The 20,900-nt window shown below is 39.5% G+C and overlaps 1 protein-coding gene across 1 annotated transcript in view; it reads right to left on the minus strand.

The window, feature by feature from the left end:
* Positions 1–20,900, minus strand: part of SMCHD1 (structural maintenance of chromosomes flexible hinge domain containing 1) — an 89,119-nt gene that overhangs the window by 2,047 nt on the left and 66,172 nt on the right. The window contains 10 exon segments of the mRNA XM_087960078.1: positions 1,489–1,641; positions 2,248–2,419; positions 4,911–4,981; positions 6,332–6,441; positions 13,293–13,483; positions 14,348–14,467; positions 16,526–16,611; positions 18,333–18,452; positions 19,295–19,421; positions 20,193–20,345. Coding sequence (XP_087816204.1) covers positions 1,489–1,641; positions 2,248–2,419; positions 4,911–4,981; positions 6,332–6,441; positions 13,293–13,483; positions 14,348–14,467; positions 16,526–16,611; positions 18,333–18,452; positions 19,295–19,421; positions 20,193–20,345 — 1,303 coding nt within the window.

A 20,900-nucleotide genomic window follows, 5' to 3' on the forward strand; every position in this document is an offset into this window, starting at 1 on the left:
CAAAAATGAGGAACTATGGCTTTGATTCCAAGTTTTGTGGAACAAAAATATTAAAGTAGGTGTTCCAGTAAGCATATTTCTCATTATTCCCCTCAATCTCAAACCCCTTCCACACGCTTGGAGAAATTATCTGGCAAAAGTTAGAATATGACAGTGATGGCTGTACGTAGAATGATAAGCTGGCAAAAATGGTTTTTGTTTTGTTTTGTTCCCTTCTTCTCCAAAGTAACTCCAAGTAGTCCTCAACTAACAGCAGCAATTGGAAGTGGAATTTCCACTGCTAAGCAATACAGTCATAAAATGTTGACTGTGCTGCTTAGTGACCGCAATCCTTGCAGTCCCAGTATTTGTTCATCAGATTCCATGGCCTTTAGGTGAACCCCTTCCTGCTGGTTTCCCATAACCAAAGTTAATGGAAAGCTGGCAGGCAGTTATAAATACCAAGCTGGCAGAAGGGTAAGTGGCTTCTACCAGGGGCGCACGGGGATGGAGGGGAGGATTAGAGAGGGTTTACAACGGAGTGAGGAAAGACTCAGAAGAATGCAAGTGGGTGTGCAAGAAGGTTCGAGAGACTGCGAGGGATTGCGTAAGAGGTGTGACTTGGGGAAGGTGCGAGAGGGTGTGAAGATGGGGACAGCATGTGCGTGGCCTGTTTGGCACAAGCACAGAGAGGCTGGGAAGGATGCATGAGTTGGGAAGACTTAGCCCAGTAGCTTACAAATTTCCATGTCAGATTCCCAATGGACTTTCTTGGAAAGCCAGCAGAGAAGCTTACAAATGATTGTGGGATGCTACAACTAGTCATAAGTTGTAGCACCCTGGTTGCCAAGAACCCAAATCATAATTATTGACCACGGACAGCCAGAACTCAAAGGATCAGTTGTTCAACACCACTGTAACTTTGAATAGTTGTTGAATGAATTGGCTGTAGGTTGAGAACTACCTGTAATGCTCTCTTTCTAGAAGGACAGGTAGTCCTCAACTTACAACCACAATTGAGCCCAAAATTTCCATTGCTAAACAAAACAGTTGTTAAGTCAGTTTTGCTCCATATTATGACACTTCTTGCTACAGTTAAGTGAACTACTATAGTTATTAAATTGATAACACAGTTGTTTATTGAATCTGGCTTTCCCATTGACTTTGCTTATCAGAAGTTGCAAAAGATGATCATATGACTCTGGGACACTACATCTGTCATAAATACATGCCAACTGCCAAGCACCCAAATTCTGATCCTTTGACCATGGGGAATGCTACAATGGTCATATGAAAAATGATCATAAATCACTTTTTTTAGTGCTGTTGTAATTTTGAATGGTCACCAAACAAATGGTTTGACGGGTACCTGTATAGAAGACCCTGTTTGATTTATTGAAACTTGGGGCCTGGTTATACATGACTTCATTATTTATGTTTATATTCCATTATATTGGTGTGCCAAAATGCTTTTTGGTAATATATATGTGGGGGTCAATACATCCATACCTAATTTCTCCTCTATTAATGCAAGTTCGCCTTTCAATTCATCAAGTTTTTCTTTTTTTTCCATTTCTAAAATATCAAAGGATTGTAGTTTTTCAAGTTCACTGTTTACTTCATTACATTTGAGAAATGCTGCTTTGTACTTCTGAAGGTCGTCTAATATATAAAGAAAAAAGGTTTTTTTGGGTTAATAAAATACACTATAATCTGTAATAGTAATTAGCAGAAACAATGAAGTCACTATTCATTGTCATTAAATAAAAGTATTGAAGAATGCTTGATGAATAATTTTGTTTGAGTGAGAATATATACATATACATATGCATATAAATATATATATACATACATCATACATACATACATACATACTTACATACATATATATGTATGGTATTCAGCTTTGTTCGGGTATTTTCCCACGTTAGTATAGTTGTGCTTTTAAAATTGTAGCGACATTTAGGCAGAATCTCATCTGCCATCATCAGGCTTGTGTATTGGGTTCGTTGATGAATCCAATCAAAATAATTTTATTCATTGAAGATACAATAAAATGTACATTACTTTATAATGTTTTTTTAATGGCTGCAATGTACGTCATATTGGAAACCAGCTAAAAACTTCTATTTCATTAGTTTAATATACAATAATAGTAGCAGCAATTTGGTAATCAATTTAATTCAAATCTAGCAGTAATTTTAATTGAATTCTTAACAGAAACACTTAATAAAACATTGTGTGTAACAGTTTATTTCATTTATGCACCTATCTGTAGGCAGACAATATTGTAATCCGGTGGCAGAGGTTCTCCAAAAACCATCCCCCGAAGCTTCTCTATAGGTGGGGCTTTATTTGAAAGGCCTCCAAAATTTCCATTACTGCAAATTCTGTATCCCTCTCTTGTTAATAAAGTTGGACAATCTGTCGTTTTCACAACCTATATATATAAAGAAAGAATTTATTATCAAAATTCAGTACCTTTTTTGTTGAAAAGTAATGCCATGCCAGGGGTGTCAAACTCAAGGCCTGCAGCAGGCCAGCCCATGTTACTTTGGCCAGGCCCACCCAATCCTGGAGTGCGTGCACACAGGAGCGGCAGCTGCCTGCCTGCATAGGTCAGGCCCCCCTCATCCTGACCGCGCATGTGCATATTTTCAGATGTGTGTGCATGGGGTGAGGTGTTTTGGCAGCAGGGGCTCTGCAGCTGGCTTTCCAGGAAGCTTTGGCCTGGCCCATTCTATCATGGCAGGCATGTATGCATGCAGACCATGTGCATGGACAGTCCCAACCACGCCATCCCAGTAAGCGTGCATGCGGACAGGAGGCAGTTGGGATGGTGGGGTCTGTGCGTGCATGCATCTGCCAACTCCTGCACACGCATGCACCCAACTCCCCTGACACTGGCCCATGAAGGAAAACTGAAATGCTGATCTGGCCCGTGAAGAAATCGAGTTTGACACCCCTGTTCTATACCCCTAAGCAAGCTTTTGTTGTGATCCTATTAGAACAAATGCAAGTGCTTTTTTTTTCAAAAAAGAACAACTTAATTGCTATGTAAATGATATGGGATGAAATGGGGGTCCATGTATGAGCTCAGTGGGCCCTGTATGAACTCTTTCTCGATTATATATTTTATACAAACCCTGTTTGATTTAAAAGAAAGATACAAAAGCATGCCCCATTATATCACCACCAGCATCTGCATCTGCCTATTCTGCAACCTTCAGAATGAGCATGACCTCCCACCCTCACCCAGAATAATATTTTAAGACAGCAAATAACCTGAATGCCTTCTACCACTTTTGGTATTTGGGGAAGAGACTGTCTTCCCGCTCCCACCTACTGCTTCCCTTCCAATTTCAGCTTCTGAGGAGTCGGATTGGAAGCAGGTTAAGAGTTCTTTTTCCATTCTCTTTTTTGCACACTAACCTTTTTGTTACATATGATGTGGAAATATCATTCCAGCTAACTAAGAGGCAAGCGTATTCCTTCAGTTCTAAGCTTGGCCCTTATCCCATAGCATATTGCAACCAATCTGTTTCTTAAGCACAGGGCACATAGTTGACAGAATCGAAAGAATCTGAATTTCAACATGAATCCTGGGTACTTTTGAACATATTTTTATTCTTGAATTTGCTTCTTCCCTTAAACCAACTGTTTATAAAGGTTTCCCTTCAAATTTTCTGAGGAAGTAAAGCCTAGATTTGCTATCTGTACTGAAAACAAAATAGCTCAATTGATCTGGATCGATCTAAAAAAAGCAGATCCTTCATTTGGGGACAACACTTGGATGAAAAAAATGTGCTGAAACCCCCCCCACACACACACACACATTTTAAATGCAATAATTTTTCTTTAAATTAGGCTTGTTTAAAATTAGCTAAGAATCGGGTGAATGTTTTTCTGTGTAAACTTAATTTTGATGGGAACTGTCTGAAAGTCAGAGTGGTCTCTCTTTTAATATCTCGGTAATCCTTGCTTAACAATGGCAATAAGGTGACTGTAAAATGTAATACCACATGACTGTCAATTTTCAATCTCAGTTGCTGTCTCGTTAAGCAAAATCTGCTTACTCATAGCATCCTATGGTCATATGATCACCATTTGTGATCTGCTGGCTTCCCCACAGATTTTGCTTTTTGGAAGCTGGCAGTGAAGATCCCAAATGGTGACCATGTGATTGCAGGCACACTGTGACAGCTGCAACTACAAGGACCCATTATAAGTCTGCCAAGTTCAGCACCATTGTGGTCATGCAGTGAGGACAATATTTGTTGATGACACCCAATTGTACATTTAATCCTGGAGATATTGCTGAAGTCTTATCTCAGTATTTGATGACTATGATTGTCTGGATAAAAGGTAAAAGTTTTCCCTATCCAGTCATGTCCAATTCTAGAGGTGTTGACATCAGTTCCTTAGCCGAGAGAGACAGCGTTGTCCAAAGACATCTCTGTGGTCATGGGGCCAGCATGACTACATCCTGAGGTGCACAGAATGCTGTTACCTTCCCACTGAACTAGTATCTATTTATCTACTTGCATTTGCATGCTTTCAAACTGCTAGCAGGAGCTGGGCCAAGTAACCAGAGCTCACTCTATCATATGACATTTAGTTCTGAAACCCGAGCTGTCAGCTTTTCAGCTGAGAAGTTCAATGTCTTTAACCACTGAGCCATCGCCCCCAACCTCCACCCCCAGATGGTCTGGATAGAACAAGCTTAACCTTAACAGGGAGTTGTACATCATAGGAAGATCTGTTATCTTCTAGAAAATGGACATCACAGAACTGAGCGAGCCCTTTAGGAAAGAGGGCCTTTATAAGTTTGTTAATAAAATATAAATGGAGCCAGACTAACTCTTTTTCTTTTTCAGACACTCATATGTATATAAGCAATAAACAAAATACTTTACAACTGTAATACATACCTCTCTTCGGTACTGAATGGCAGCTTCCCAATTGTCAATAATAATTGTATTACCCAAGAGCACCTGAAACACTGTAAAGATACATGAAATATTAATACCATATTTAGAATACAAAGCAATACACAAGCTGACATTTCTATTCACACCTACTTATTATGGAGCATCAGTAGTGAATACGATGTTAGCATCATGATATATTTAACAGAATTACCTCTAAATTAGAAAGAAAATTTGTCAAGATAATCAGGGTAAGAACAACTACATTGTTCTAGTAAGTACTGGATTTGATAAACTACAGGTATTAAGAAACTGTGTATGTGTATGTAAATTCAAGGTACACAGGCATTTGTATTTATTCCTTGTTCTCTAGTTGCTACGTTCCAAGATGTCTGCCGTACAAAATTTCATGCAGAAGCGCATGTAAAAGGAAAAGTAGTCCTACTAGCCATTTATTTAAGCCTCACTGTATCAGGAATATTTCAACAAACAATGCTGTTTCAGCAGAAGTTCAGTGGTTTTAGAAAGTACCATAGTTTTCGCTCCATAAGATGCACCTGACCATAAGATGCACCTAGATTTAGAGAAGGAAAAAAAAGAAAAAAATATTCTGAACCAGAGCCTGAGAGGACCACAGATAGGTGTCTCTCATGTGCCAGCCATACCTTTTGACTCCTGCACTGCGGAAAAGTGACAGAAGAGGCAGGCAATGACAAAGACAGAAGAGATGGGGTTGACCAATGTAAAAGGACCACACCGCCGCAGCCTGGCTGCTATTCACCAAAGGACAGGCACCGTAACTTTTTTTTTTGGGGGGGGGAAGTGTCTCTTATGGAGTGAAAAATACAGTAAGTCCTCTGAACTGGAAGGGATTTGAGATGTTTGAAATCTATTTGGTCTGAATCACTTCCATATTGGAAAATTTATAGAAATTGCCAATTGCCCAGAACAATATAATCTTGACTGAGGGGGTGGGGGGGTTACAGGAAGTTTGTGCTCTGCTCTGATAACACTACATGTTCATCAGTTAATCTTTTGTTTTTCCGACTAACTTGTGTTTGGGAGCTTAAGTAAAAAAAAAAAAAGGGGAGGGGGGGAAATGTACTAATTTCCTTACAGGAAAGATGGGATAAATAATAATATTTATTTAATGCTTGCTTACAGAGAAATTTCTTGATAGCAACTACTAATAGCCAGATGGCATTAGTATTTGATGAAGAAGATGACTTTGCAAAGATATAGTTTCTTCAAACTCTTTCAATTACCAGCCTGGGATAATGTTCGGGTGTTTTGACTACAGAGACCCAAGTTAAAGTCTATATTCAACCATGGAAACTCACAGTTATTCAGTCTCAGCCCAACCTCCCTTACAGTCTTGTTGGTGGGAATAAAAATCTAAAAAACAATGTTTCTGTGATAGTTACCCATTTTGCAATTCTCCATGTGCTCTGGAAATATTAGCAAGTTCCTAGCAAATACAGGATTTCCAACAGGACTGAAAGAGTTTCTTTTATTTTGCAAATGAGGTAAAGGTCTGCTTAAAACAAAGAGGAATTATTTCACTGTTGACCTTGTCAGACAAATACAAAACATATGGCAACCATTTAGATATTAGTGTTGACTACTAACATTTGAAAGGGGAAATTTGCATTTTGAATATATTACGATATAATTTACAAGGTACAGGATTTGAAACAGAATATGAGACAAATTCATTCTTTCAAAAGTAAATCACCATTAGGAACTCAGGAAAACAAATCGGAAGCTATTATTTAACAATTCAGGTATAGTGGCTAAGATCCTGAGCTAAACTGGAGACTATGCATTCTAGTCCTTCCTTGGGCATGAAAGCCAGTTACTCTAAAACAGATTGAAATGTGGAAATAAATTTATGAATTAGCACCCTTCCTCATCCCTTCTGACTCAGCTCTAGTTTTAAGCAAGGAAATAAACTTTAGAGTTGATAGTTTTTAGAATTGGAAGGGACCATTTAAGCCAGGCTTGTCCAACTCGCGGCCCACGGGCCGCATGCGGCCCAGATCGCCTCGTAATGCGGCCCAACGCCCACCCCAACCTTCATGAAAGATCCAGCGAGGAGGAGGAAGAGAGGCAGGCGCGAGGCGGGGCGAGGCGAGCAACAGAAAAGGCGGGCAGCCGCAGCCCAAAAGTCCCGCCCCGCCACCTCCTGCTGTTGCCGCCGCCGCCACGGCTGCTGCTTCTGCCCCCGTCGCCACTGCTGCTTCTGCCCCCGGCACCCATGCCACCGCTGCTGCATTTGCAGGAGGAGAGGTAGGCGTGAGGCGGGCGAGCTTTCTTCCCCCCCTCCCCCCCACCCCGCAAAATTTGGCCGGAAAATTAATAAAAAATAAATAATTTGCAGGAGGAGAGGCAGGCGCGAGGTGGGGCGAGGCGAGCAACAGAAAAGGCGGGCAGCCGCAGCCCAAAGTCCCGCCCTGCCACCTCCTGCTGTTGCTGCCGCCGCCGCCACCGCTGCTGCATTTGCAGGAGGAGAGGTAGGTGCAAGGCGGGCCGAGGCGAGCAACAGAAAAGGCAGGCAGCCGCAGCCCAAAAGTCCCGCCCGCTACCTCCTGCTGTTGCCGCCGCCGCCACCACCGCTGCTGCATTTGCAGGAGGAGAGGTAGGTGCGAGGCGGGGCGAGGCGAGCAACAGAAAAGGCGGGCAGCCGCAGCCCAAAAGTCCCGCCCGCCACCTCCTGCTGTTGCCGCCGCCGCCACCACTGCTGCTTCTGCCCCTGCCACCACTGCCACCGCTGCTGCATTTGCAGGAGGAGAGGTAGGCGTGAGGCGGGCGAGCTTTCTTCCCCCTCCCCCCACCCCAAAATTTGGCCGGAAAATTAATAAAAAATAAATAATTTGCAGGAGGAGAGGTAGGCGTGAGGCGGGCGAGCTTTCTCCCCCTTCCCCTCCACCCCGCAAAATTTGGCTGGAAAATTATAAAATAAATAATAAATAATTTTTAATTAATAATTAATAATAAATAATAATTTTATTTTATTTTATTATTTTATTAATTTAATTTAATTAATTTAATTTAATTATTTAATTTAATTTAATTTAATTAATTTAATTAATTTAATTTAATTTAATTTAATTATTTAATTTAATTTAATTTAATTTAATTTAATTTTTAATTTAATTTAATTTAATTTAATTTAATTTAATTTAATTTAATTTAATAATTTAATTTAATTTAATTTAATTTAATTTAATTTAATTTAATTATTTAATTTAATTTAATTTAATTTAATTTAATTTAATTTAATTTAATTTAATTTAATTATTTAATTTAATTTAATTTAATTTAATTTAATTTAATTTAATTAATTTAAAATTATTTAATTTAATTATGTGCGGCCCAAACCAAATTTTCATCTTCTAATGTGGCCCAGGGAAGGTGAAAGGTTGGACACCCCTGATTTAAGCCAATCTCATTCTCAATGCAGGAACACGAATTAAATGATGTCCAACATTCGTATGTCATTTCCCAGTAAGGGGGGGGGGGGAGAGGAACGACTAAATAAAAAAAAATCTAAAAATGTTAGAATTAATACATTTGGAAATAAAATATGTTAAGTTTGGAGAGTAATGGAGACCAGACATCTGACCAGTGACTTCAGCTCTTTAATAACCATAAATAGACAGAACAGAACAAGGCTATGGGCAGCAGTAACCCTTTTATAGGGTTGGCTGCTACCCTATCAACCAATAAGATATGCAACAAGTTCAACTAAAAACCCAATAAGGAGTGTCCTAATATTGGCCAATCAGGGGCTTGTTATGGACCAATCCTTGTTCATTGTTTAAGGACCAATCAGGTGTGCAGGCTTTCAAAACCTGCTTTGCATTTAGGCCAAGTTACTTTTCTTGATTCACAACACCCCTCCCCTTGGGTTCCGTTTGAGGGGAGCTGTAATGAAATCTTCAAGATAGACAGGCCGTTTGGTCTGTCTGGATGATTTCCGTGGCTCCACCGGGTTTGTCCTAAAGTCCGGTTCCGGTGGAGCGTTTGGATGATCATAATTAAGTTCCGTTTCGCTGCACGGTGATTCCGTGCTGCTACCGCTATGGTTGTCTCCGCCAATCAGTGTTTCTTCGAGGTTTCGCAGTTCGGTTTCCCCGTGTTAAGATCCCATGGGACAGTCAACTCCCTCCCGCTTCAATTCCCGGTACTTCGCTGGGCCGTAGAGTTTCCGTTGGCCTGCTATCAGTCATATCAAAGTCAATGTCCTCGATATTTCCTCCCCCTCAGTTGGCGAACCCGGGAGCCCTGGGCGCTAGGTGGTAATCTCGAACGGAGTTGGTCTATGTGGCGTTTCCACACCCTTCCATCGTCTGTTAGCAGGCGGTACGATCTAGGCCCTGTGAGGTGGGTGACGGTTGCGGGTATACATAAGGGGTCGCCGGAGAAGTTTTTGGCAAAGATTAAGTCGCCTACCTTAAATTCCCGGCATTTGCTGCTGGAGCCGAAAGGCTTTTCGGGTGCGTATGCGGGTGGAGCCGGTCGAGGTGTGATCGTAGTTTCCGCCCCATGAGAAGTTCGGCGGGCGTTTTGTTGGTAACGCTGTGGGCGTGATGTGCTGCAACAATAAAATTCTATTGATTTTTTCATCAATGTTGCCGAATTCCATTTTGTGGAGGGTCTTTTTTACAAACTGTACCATGCGCTACGCACGTCCGTTCGCCGCAGGGTGCGCGGGCGAGGTTAGCGCATGTCGGATGCCCCATCAGCAAGATATTGTTCAAAGTGTGAAAGTGTGTCCCTTGGTAGGCCCCGCAAAGTCAATATGAATACGGGACCATGGTCCTCTCGGAGTTTCCCATTCGGTTGGGCTTGCTTTAGGTGGGCCGTTGCTGGCGTCCTGGCAACGTTGACAAGTAGCGACCCAGGCCTCGATTCTTTTGTCGATTCCCGGCCACCAGGCGTAGCTCCGTGCGAATGCTTTCATCCGCACGATGCCCGGATGTCCATCATGCAATACCACTAAAACAGTTTGCTGTAGTTTGCCCGGAATTACGACTCTATCGCCCCACAAAATGCAGCCCTTTTGGGAGAATAGTTCGGTTTGGCGGGCTTTGAAGGGCGCCCATTCAGGTGATAGTTGTTCTGTTGGCCAACCACGTTCAACCCAGCGTAAGATGTGTTGCAGGACCGGATCTCGTTTTGTTTCGAGGGCAATGTCTCTCGCTGTTAGTGGCGGCACGTGTAGAGCCTCAATTTGCAGCGTTGTGATGGTTGGGGCTGGATCCACAACTGATTCTGGAAGCGGCGTTCTGCTCAATGCATCAGCGTGGAGAATTGATTTCCCGGGCGGTGTTGCAAGGTGTAGTTGTACGCCGCCAAGAGTTCAGACCAGCGGGTCATTCTGGGGGACAATATATACGGGGTTGGTTTATTACCCGCAATAATCCCCAGCAGTGGTTTATGATCAGTAATTATTGTAAACGCATGCCCATACACATATTCATGAAATCTTTTAACTGCAGCCACAATAGCTAAAGCTTCTTTGTCCAGCTTACTATAATTTCTTTCAGCTTTAGCTAGAGTTCGCGAAAAAACGCGATGGGAGCTTCCGCTCCGTTCGGTAATACGTGGGCCAGGATTGCTTCAACCCCAAAGGTGAGGCGTCACAAGTAATAGTTAGCGGGAGAGTCTCGTTGTACTGCATAAGTACAGAATCAGAAGTTAGCAATTTCTTTACTTGTTGAAAAGCGTATTGTTCACATTGTCCCCAAACCCACGTTGCTTTTTTGTCTAAGAGTCTATGTAGTGGTTCTGCCACCGTTGCTTTATTAGGTAAAAAGACGTTATAAAAATTGATAAGTCCAAGGAACGCCTGTAGATCTGCCTTGTTCCTTGGAGTGGGGGCCTTCTTAATTGCCTTTAATTTGTCTTCAGTGGAATGGATTCCTTGACTGTCCAGGAGGTATCCCAAAACTCCACTTTTTCGGTACATAATTTACATTTATTTTTTTAACTCTGAGGCCTGCGTTTTGGAACCTTTGTAAAACCTCTCGGAGTCGTTTTTCTAGAATGTCTCGGTTAGGGCGGCGATGAGTACATCGTCGAAATACGGTACGACCCCTTTTATCCCTTGTAACAGCCTTTCCATTAAACTCTGAAAATTCCTGGTGCAACGCTTACCCGAACTGGAGCCGGTTGCATTTAAATGCGCCCTATGCGTGACGATAGTTTGCGCCTCCGTGGTGGTCGGGTCTACAGGCAATTGTTGATAAGCCTGCGCTAGGTCTAATTTAGCGAAAACTTTGCCGCCGCCCAAGGAATGGAGCAGGTGTTGCACTACCGGCACCGGATATGCACTTTGCTGAAGTGCGTGGTTTAGGTGGCCCGGTAGTCTCCGCAAATTCTCAGTGACCCATCAGGCTTGATAGGCGTCACTATTGGGGTTTCCCACTGGGCATGGTCGGTGGGTTCCAGCACGCCCTGTGCTATTAGCTTATCGAGTTGTTCGTCGATTTTAGGTTTCAGGGTGAACGGTACCCGACGCGGCTTAAGGCGGATGGGTGCTACCTCAGGGTTCAGGTTAAATGAAATCGGGTCCCCTTGTACTTGCCTAGTCCGTTCGCGAAAACTTCTTGGAATTCTTGCACGAGGGCTTCCTCCCAATCGTTGCTCTTGGCACGGTGGACTCGGCTACAGTGATTCCGAGCGGTCTGAACCATTGCAGGCCTAAAAGACTAGGCCGGTCACGGTCCACGACAGTCAGTGGCAGTGCGATGGTGCGGTCCTTGAAAGAGACCTGAATCGGCGGGACCCGACAACGGGAATTCGGTTACCCTGGTAGTCTTTGAGTATAACCCTTTGAGGGTTGAGGTCTTGGCGGCGAATCGTCGGAATGAGCTGTTGGAGCGTCTTCCAGGACACCATCGAGAGGGATGATCCTGAGTCCACCTCCATTACACAAGGTTTGTTTTCGATAGCGACCTTTACTCTGATTTTCCCGGCATCAAGGGATGTAGCGTGGCCTATGGTAATTGTTTGGTGGGTCTCTTCCCGCCTGGTTTCTTCACGCCTGGTGGAAGTGGTGGACGGTTTGTTTGGGATGTGCCGAAGAATCCTGAAGACTGGTATTCGGCCTGTCGAGGTTTGGAGTTTTGTTTGCTTCTGCAAACCTTTGCGATGTGACCTCTTTTCCCGCAAATACGGCAGATTGCGTCGAGGAATTTGCAGTTGGATTGTGGGTGATTCGCTCCACATCCTGCACAAGGTCGATTTTGGCGTTGTGTGAACTGGTCTCGTTCAGTTCGGAGTCGGTTGACCTCTTCCTCGTCACTTTCTGACGGGGATTCTAGGTCTTCGTGGTGAGTTGATACCAGGTGTCTCTCTGAGCGGGCGAGGTATCATTGGTGAGTTGACATAGCGGTGCGCTGGTGTGGCGTAATCGGGCTGCCGACTTTTTGGTTGCCTCCGCTGCAGTGGCTTCTTTAAGGGCATCGGTAAGGCTGATGTCCCCTTTAGCCATGATTTTACTCTGGATTGAGCAGTCTTCTAGGCCCAGAACTAGGCGGTCACGGAGGGCTTCTTCTAAGTCAGAGAACCGCAGAGGCCTCCAAGGTTGTGGAGGTCTGCAACGTAGTTGGCAAGGCTCTCGCCTTTCTGTTGGTTCCTCTGGTAATATTCATGTCTTCTGACTAAGGTTGGCACGGTGGGCGCGTAGTGGGCCCATAGTAAAGGCTCGAGGACGTCCCAGTCCATCTCTTTTACTTCGGCCGGCTTGGCAAGGGATTTTGCCATTTTAAATACGTTAGGCCCGCAGTGAGTTAGAAATATAGCTCTTTTTTTTCCGGTTGTTGCATCTTTCAAATTGTTGGTCTCCAGAAACATCTGGAACCTATCCATGTATGCCTCCCAGTCTTCGGTTTCTGGGTTGAATGGAGCGGGTGGTATGGCACCGCTGGCCATGTTGCCGTTGATGGTGCGTGTTCGACCACGTGCTCTGTTGGTTGCTCTGTAGATTAGTCAGCGCTTCGGTCTCCCAATCCCACCCTCGTCGCCAGTGTTAAGTTTGGAGAGTAATGGAGACCAGACATCTGACCAGTGACTTCAGCTCTTTAATAACCATAAATAGACAGAACAGAACAAGGCTATGGGCAGCAGTAACCCTTTTATAGGGTTGGCTGCTACCCTATCAACCAATAAGATATGCAACAAGTTCAACTAAAAACCCAATAAGGAGTGTCCTAATATTGGCCAATCAGGGGCTTGTTATGGACCAATCCTTGTTCATTGTTTAAGGACCAATCAGGTGTGCAGGCTTTCAAAACCTGCTTTGCATTTAGGCCAAGTTACTTTTCTTGATTCACAACAAAATATTAATTACATTTGGAGAAGAAAACAAAACTTTACCTGTTCCAATCTGGAAGATTCTTCTTATGAATAGAATCAAGAGGCAACACTTGTTGTGTACCTTTAGTCTCCTCAAAGATACGATGTGCAGCAGCTGTTGTCAAAGTGACTACACAATCCATATCACTTGCCAAATGCCAGGAAATGACCTTTGCTACTTCATCCTCTTCAATTTGGGCTAAGTGTGAAATCTTGCACCAAAATGAAGCAATGAATTAAGAATTAAAGGTTATTTTGTATGTGTAAAAGAAGGAACTTAGCCTTCCCATGTGCTTAATCTATTTGGGAGATTACGCTATTCAGTTTTGAGGCTAAACTTTATGTTAGGTCTACAACATCCCACCCCCCCTCAAAAAAGAGAAACAAACTCAGAAGTCTTTCTTCAAGAAAATTCTGACATAAACAAAAAGTTGGGTTTAATAATGTGTAAAAAGAATTGGTCATGCACATGTTTACAATTATGCAGTTTTTACTGACGTACCATGAAAGAAAAATGATAGCTTTGCATATCGCTTTTTCACATATGCACACACACAGCCTTCAAGTCAATATGGACTACTGGCAGCTGCCAGGAAAAGTCCCTACAATTTTTTCAGCAATATTTTGCCATTGCACGCTTGCTAGGGCTAAGACAGAATGAATGGCTCACAGTCACCCAGCTGGCTTTGTACGTAAAGTAAAATTAATCTCCTGGTTTCTTCCCTGATGTCTCCACCAGAGTGGCTCCTATGATGGTATCATTACATATTAAAAAACACACTTAATTAAAATATCAATAATAATGCCCTTTCCTGCTCCCTTTTTCACATAGAATTGACAGGCATGTATTATGATTCCCTAAAGCTAATAATATTGAGAAAAATATTACTACTATTGCTACTAGCTACTACCATCACTAATACTAATACTACTAATGATATTAACGCCTGGAGACATACAATAAGTGGATATGATAAAATAGGTAAGAAAAACATATGCTATATAGAAAGGAAAGAAAAATAAAATAACAAAACTATTAGTTTTTTTTTTTTTAAGAAAATTGAGAACAAACTTACCTTGCCCAAAATATCCTGATTACTTCTGGGATAATCGCCAAGTGTGCATATTCTTCTACGTTGTTTCAATATTTTTTCCTGCTCAGCCTTAAGTTTTATTAAGGTATCAATATGCTGCAGCTAAAAATTAAATCAGAAAAATAGCACTATGTGTTATTATAGAAATGTACTTTACAACTCATACAAACCACTTAGAAACATACAATTAATTTAAAGCTCTTATGAATATTTATCTTACTGAAACAAGCCTCCACTGGACCTCCACTGAAAGTTCATTGCTGTTTCTAAAAACAGCCTAAAAGTATAGTTCATATTGATATTATTTTATCAATTTTATCAACTGGCAGCTGTACTTCCCTTTTACTTTGTGAACTACTCTTATAAATTGGTTTTATATCTGAAAATGTAATAAAATGTAATAAAAATAAAATGTTAATTCAATCAGATGAAGGAATTACAATAAAAAAGTGTCAAAAGCAGGAGCAAATCGAAATGTGTAAGGGGTGTATAAATAGACCAAAATGAAAACAAATTACATGAGGTATTATTTATGATCCCTAAATGAAACTAAGAATTCTTCCATCCTGGAATATAAGCAAATCACAGTATTAGCACTGAAAGTTGCAACCTTATGTATTTTTTTTTATTTTTTTTGATTGAAAAATTTTTAAAAAAAAAAAAAAAAAAAAAAAAAAAAAATTAAAAAAATTTTATAAAATTTTTTTTTTTTATATTTTTATAATTTTTTTAAATATCCAAAAATTAAAATCTAAAAAAAAATTTTCTAATAAATATTTTTTTATTTTTAATTTTTTTTAAAAAATATATAATATTAAAATAAAAAAAAAAATAAATTTCAAAAAAAAAATTATTTTAAGTTTAAATTTTCTCCTCCATTTTTCCTAATTAATTAATTAAAAAAAGTATTTTTTTTATCATTTATAAAAAAAAATTTTTCCCCAAACCTTTTAATAATTCCGTTATTTTTTCTTTTCTCATTTTTTATTTTTTTTTTTTTTTTTTTTTTTTTTTTTATTTTTTATTTTTTTTTTTATTTATTAAATTTTTTATTTTTTTAATTCTTTCTTTTTATTCTAATAACCTCCTTTTTTAATAAAATAAAAATAATTGTATAATAAAAAATTACCTACAAAAATAAAAAAAAAACATATATACAAACAAGCTTACCTTGAAACTAAATCCTACATTATCTTTCACAATTATTTGTAAATTGATTGACATAGCATACTTATTTTGATTGGGGGAGGGTTGCATTTAGGTCAGTGGTGACTTCTGCTAACTGCTTGAACAAGCCCCTGTAGTTTCCTTAGCAAGTTTGTCACTGCTTGCTTCCTAGGACTGAGAGAGAGTGATTGGCCCAAGATGACCCAGCTGGCTTTGTGCATATGATGGGACTAGAACTAAGTATCCTAGATTCTACCTAGCCTAATACCTTAAGCACTCACCAAACTGACTCTCTTGGATGAGCAGCCTGGTTTTAAAGATACTTATCAAGGGCCAAGAGACATGCAACCTAACAGAGGTAAGGTATGAATGTTCTTTCCATATTCCGATTAACTTCTTATTAAACACTGTTCTTTCATGTTAAATATGGTCTAGGTAGGCTTTAACTTAGTTGGACAGTACAATGGACCTCCCTGAGAGTAGTTGTGGCCCTATTCTGAAGTTCCAATGGCTGGGCCAACCCCGTAGTTCCATGCCTGCACTTCGGGAGCTTGGTAACCGCATTGCAATTATGACCTTTGCAATCTCCCCTGATCACATTACTGTGTTTTATATAATGTTTTTGCCAAAACCCGGAATTTACTTCCAATTTTTGCCAAACCCAGCCCATTTCAAACCATTGGTTTGCTTTATGACCATGGCATGCTTAATGACTGTGCTGACCAGTTTATGATTGTGGCATTCACGTTAATGACTGCTGCAAAAAAGGTCATAAAACGGGGTCAGCTGTGTGTGGGTGGCCTGTCTTACAATTGTCACAACTTACAACTGTGATGGGCAGTCGAGGACTACCTGTATTAAAGTCAGGCCACTTTGTCAGCACATCTTTCTGTGTACAAGAACAAGAAGTCTATTATATCTCTTTGGATACAATTATTCTATATGAAAATTCTGATGGTTAAAAATGAATAAAAATTAAGAAAATTAAATTACCACATTGGCCTCAGGTATGTCAATCTGATGTCTTTTCAGTTTATTTTTGAGCTGTGACTCCTTTTTCCTAGCTTCCTGTGCTTGGCCTGGAAAATAAATCAGCATAACAAGTTGGACTAAAAGGTGACTTCATTGCTTAGTGAAAGCAGTACCAGATAAAAATTAAAATAATCTTTCAAGCCAGAGGTTTAAAATGGAATTTGATTTGTTTTTTTTCAACATTAACGCAGGAACTTTTTAATCATATTTTTATATTACTTTTTATTTAGATCTAAATTCATCACTTAAATGTTTTTTATTTTTCTTCTCTAGTTTAACATATGCTGCGGTTGAGATATCTATGTTGTTGGGAAATTGACCCTGAGAAACATTTTGCACATAATGAAGGCATGGAATTTAAAGTAATCGCTGTAAACAGACTTAGGTTAAGGAGGGAAAAATTTGTAAGAACCTGGCAAACTAACAACTAGATATATTGTGAAAAACAGACCTTCTCCCTGTCCCAAAAGCTGTTTTTGGGCATGCTTATGAGATGAACTGGCCATATCTATATTAAAGGGCAGCTTTGCTGCCCTGTGTAATTTATTTGAGCACCCATTAATATAGCAGTTCTAAAATTTAATAGCAGTTTAATAGCAGTTCTAAAATTTAGATGGAATATTAGTACTGTGGCACTGAAGGATACTTTATCTGTTGAAGGTGAAGTTAGCGAGTGTCTCTATTGTTCTGATTAATTTGCATGCCTCCACTAAGAACATTTCTGAAATATTCCATAGGTGGAACCTATGCAGGTTGATAGGCAGAAACCAACTCAGATTCAGTTCTACCAAGACTGAGTGACTTTGGGTGTTTGAGCCACACAGATCTGGGGAGATTCCATCTTTAACCTTGGATGGGATAGCATTTCCCCTTTCCAGGCTGGCATACAATCTGAAGGTTTTTCAGGATTCTTGAAGAGCAGGTGTCAGCTGTGGCCAGGAAGACCTTTGTACAACTTCATCTGGTGTACCAGTTGCACCATTTCCTAGATCAGGGGCCCTTCATGACCTAATCACCTCATAGCTTGACTACTGCTATACACTCTATATGGGACAGTTTGTGAAGACCACCCAGAAGAAATAACTGATACAGACTGTTATCTGTTTTTGAAAAACTTCCATAAGCATTATTAAAAAGAACTATGCATAAGCATTACACTAATTTCTTTCAGAGTAAGCAATTTTATGAAAAGAAAAATAAAATAAAAGTGATAGTAAGCCAAAGCAATTACAGACATGCACTAATATAAATCAAACAAAACCTACAGCAATACAAGTAATTTATATAAATACTATTCAGTATAGCAATCCATTTCTTTCTGTCCTTACTTCCACCATACCCATATATTGCTTCATACATTGATTTTGGTCTTTAGAAATCCTGGTCTTTAAAAATGTGTCAATACATTGCATATATTTCCTACTTGATGGCATATGGATAATATAGGTGATCATAGCTTCCATGTAAGTTCCATAGCTTCTCATATCCTTTGGGTAAAGCTGGGCTTTGGTTGCTCTTTAGGTAGGTACTATGACCCAAAAACTGATGGTATCATCTTTGCAAGTAGCAAAAATACCGCATGTGTTGGGGCATGCCAAAGGCTGCAATCAACTTTAGATCTTTCTCCGTCTTACTAAAAACATATGAAAAAACTGCACATAAAGAATGTTCATTGATGAAACATCAAAATCAGTTACCTGAAAACAATGTGGCTTGTTTGACTTGCAAAATTATGTGTACATGAACAGAATATCCTCACAATACTTACATTTTATTGTAGCAATACGCTGATTCTTAGAGTCAAACCAATCTGTACATTGCTTTATTGACTGTGAAAGGATGCCTTTCTCTTTTGTAAGTTTTGCCATCTTCTGTTGAGTCGTATAATCTAAAGATAAAAAATAATAATTCATTTTTTCCTTTCAATAACAGATACACATACAATGAATTAATTAGATACAATAACAGAATAACAGTTGGAAGGGATCTTGAAGGTCTTCTAGTCCAACCTCCTGTTCAAGCAGGAGATCCTACCATTCTGCACCAATCACTGTCCAATCTCTTCTTAAAAGCCTCCAGTGATGGAATACCCACAACTTCTGAGGGCAAGCTGTTCCACTGATTAATTGTTCTCACTATCATAATTTTCCCCCTTAGACCTAGATTGGTTCTCACCTTGTTTGCTTTCCATCCATCCTGCCTTCTGGTGCTTTGGAAAATAGGTTGACCCCCTCTTCTTTGTGGCAGCCCCTCAAATATTGGACCACTGCCATGATGTCACCTTTGGTCCTTCTTTGCACTAGACTAGACATACTCAATTCCTGCAACAGTTCTTCATATGTTTTAGTCTCTGCCCTCTGATAATCTTTGTTGCTCTTCTTTGCACTTTTTCCAGAGTCTCAATGCTTTTTTTATATTGTAGTGACCAAAACTGGATGCAATATTCCAAGTGTGGTCTTACCAAGGCATTCTAAAAAGGTTCATGTGATCTTGATTCTATTTCTGTTAATGAAGCCTAGGACTGCATTGTTTTTTTTGGTGGCTGCAGCACACTGCTGGTTCACATTGAAGTGATTGTCCACTAGGACTCCCAAGATCCCTGTTACTACTTTTGAGCCAGGGTCCATCTATTCTATACCTGTACATCTGGTTTAGAAATAGCTTCTTAAACATTATAGAGGAAAAAGATAAACTTTAGAAAATAAAAAAAATGGAATTATTGAAACTCACCATGATAAAACATAAAGGGTAAAGAATAAGGTTCCAAAGGTTGTTCTAAATTACGTATGACTGGCTCAAATTCAAGAGTATACTGAGTTCTATTTTCCCCCGGACTATTTTCTGCTACCACAAGATTCTGAAAAACAACAGTGTGATCTGCATTATATATTTAAGAATTGTTTACCTAATGTGAATATACATTTAATTAGTATATAAAGCCCTAACCTTTGTTCAATACTAACAACTGCAAAATGTTTTTTCAAAATAAGTGGCACCTGTTATTAATAGCACATTTTTAGCAATAAGAAGCTTAAATTTTTATTCCTCTCAATTTAAAATTAACCCAAACATAATGTCCTCAGAATCAGATATATATATGTACAAGAACAAAATCAGCAACCTCAAATATTGTTACAGGAAATCCTCAACAGAAGGGGACCAGCATTCCAATCCTATATCATTATGACTGTAAAGCAAATCATCCTATGGCCAGTCCTTTTTTTAAACAAGCTTTTGCAGTGGCAGTCATTAAGCAAATAATGCAGTCAGTAAGCAAATGCATTCTTCCAAAAGGTAAAATTGCAAATTGTGACTGCAGGATATTACAACCAATCATAAATGTGACCTAGTTGCTAACTACCCATGTGACTGCAAGGGTGTACAGCATGATATTTTATGATGGCCCAAAGTGCTTTGCAGGTCATAAAGCACCTTTACTGAAGCAGCTGTAACTCTGAATGGTGATTAAGCAATAGAATCATGTCCATTTATAACAACATTTTCTAAATTATAGGAAAAAATAGGCAAAGAAAGGTAAATATTAAGATAATAATATGTACATGAATATAGTAGACTGCTCATTTCCATTCCTGAATTATTTATTGGAAGATTATTTAAGGAGACTCACCTCAATTTCAACAGTTCCTCTATGAAAAGGAAATACAACTGTCCTTGTTTCACCTTGAAACCAGGGAATATCACGGTTGTTCTCAGTTGAACTTTTAATTTTTGCTTCAATTTTTCCATTTAAATCACTTCCTGTACAGTTATCGTATTTATCCTTAAATTAAAAAGGCACTTGAATTAGAATTGAATTTTTAAAAATGTTCAATACATATCTTAAAGCTCATACGAAATCTACCTACATTTGGGAGTTTGTATTCCATTTGCTTATGGTATATTTTTTGAATTTTATAGAATACCATCCACAGACTACACAGTCCTGAGTTTAAGATGAAAATTATAAGTTCTTTTTTAAAGCCATTTTATTAAAGATTACACTTAGAAAAAAAAAATAGAAACAAAATATAAAAATTGAAAAAAAAGTGCAGAAAAGGAAAAAAGTAGAAGAAAAAAACCCATAAGTAAGTAACTTCCCTCTTAATCATGAAATGTACAAACAATTTTGGTAATGTATCACCATATCTTAAAATACAACAAATGCTGTCTGCATTCTATACTCCTCTCTTATATTATGTTAAAAAAAAAAACTTAAAGCTTTATTGTTCATTCCTAGTCAGCAAAAGTCCATTTAGGGCTGCAGAAATAACTGCATATTTATTTTAACCTTGATGAAATAAGCCATCTCTATATCCTTTCTTTGTACTTTTAACAA

This window comes from Notechis scutatus, chromosome 3 (genome assembly GCF_049901735.1).
Source record: "Notechis scutatus isolate UNSWTSFEM ecotype Mainland chromosome 3, rNotScu1.2, whole genome shotgun sequence".
Classification (NCBI taxonomy): domain Eukaryota; kingdom Metazoa; phylum Chordata; class Lepidosauria; order Squamata; family Elapidae; genus Notechis; species Notechis scutatus.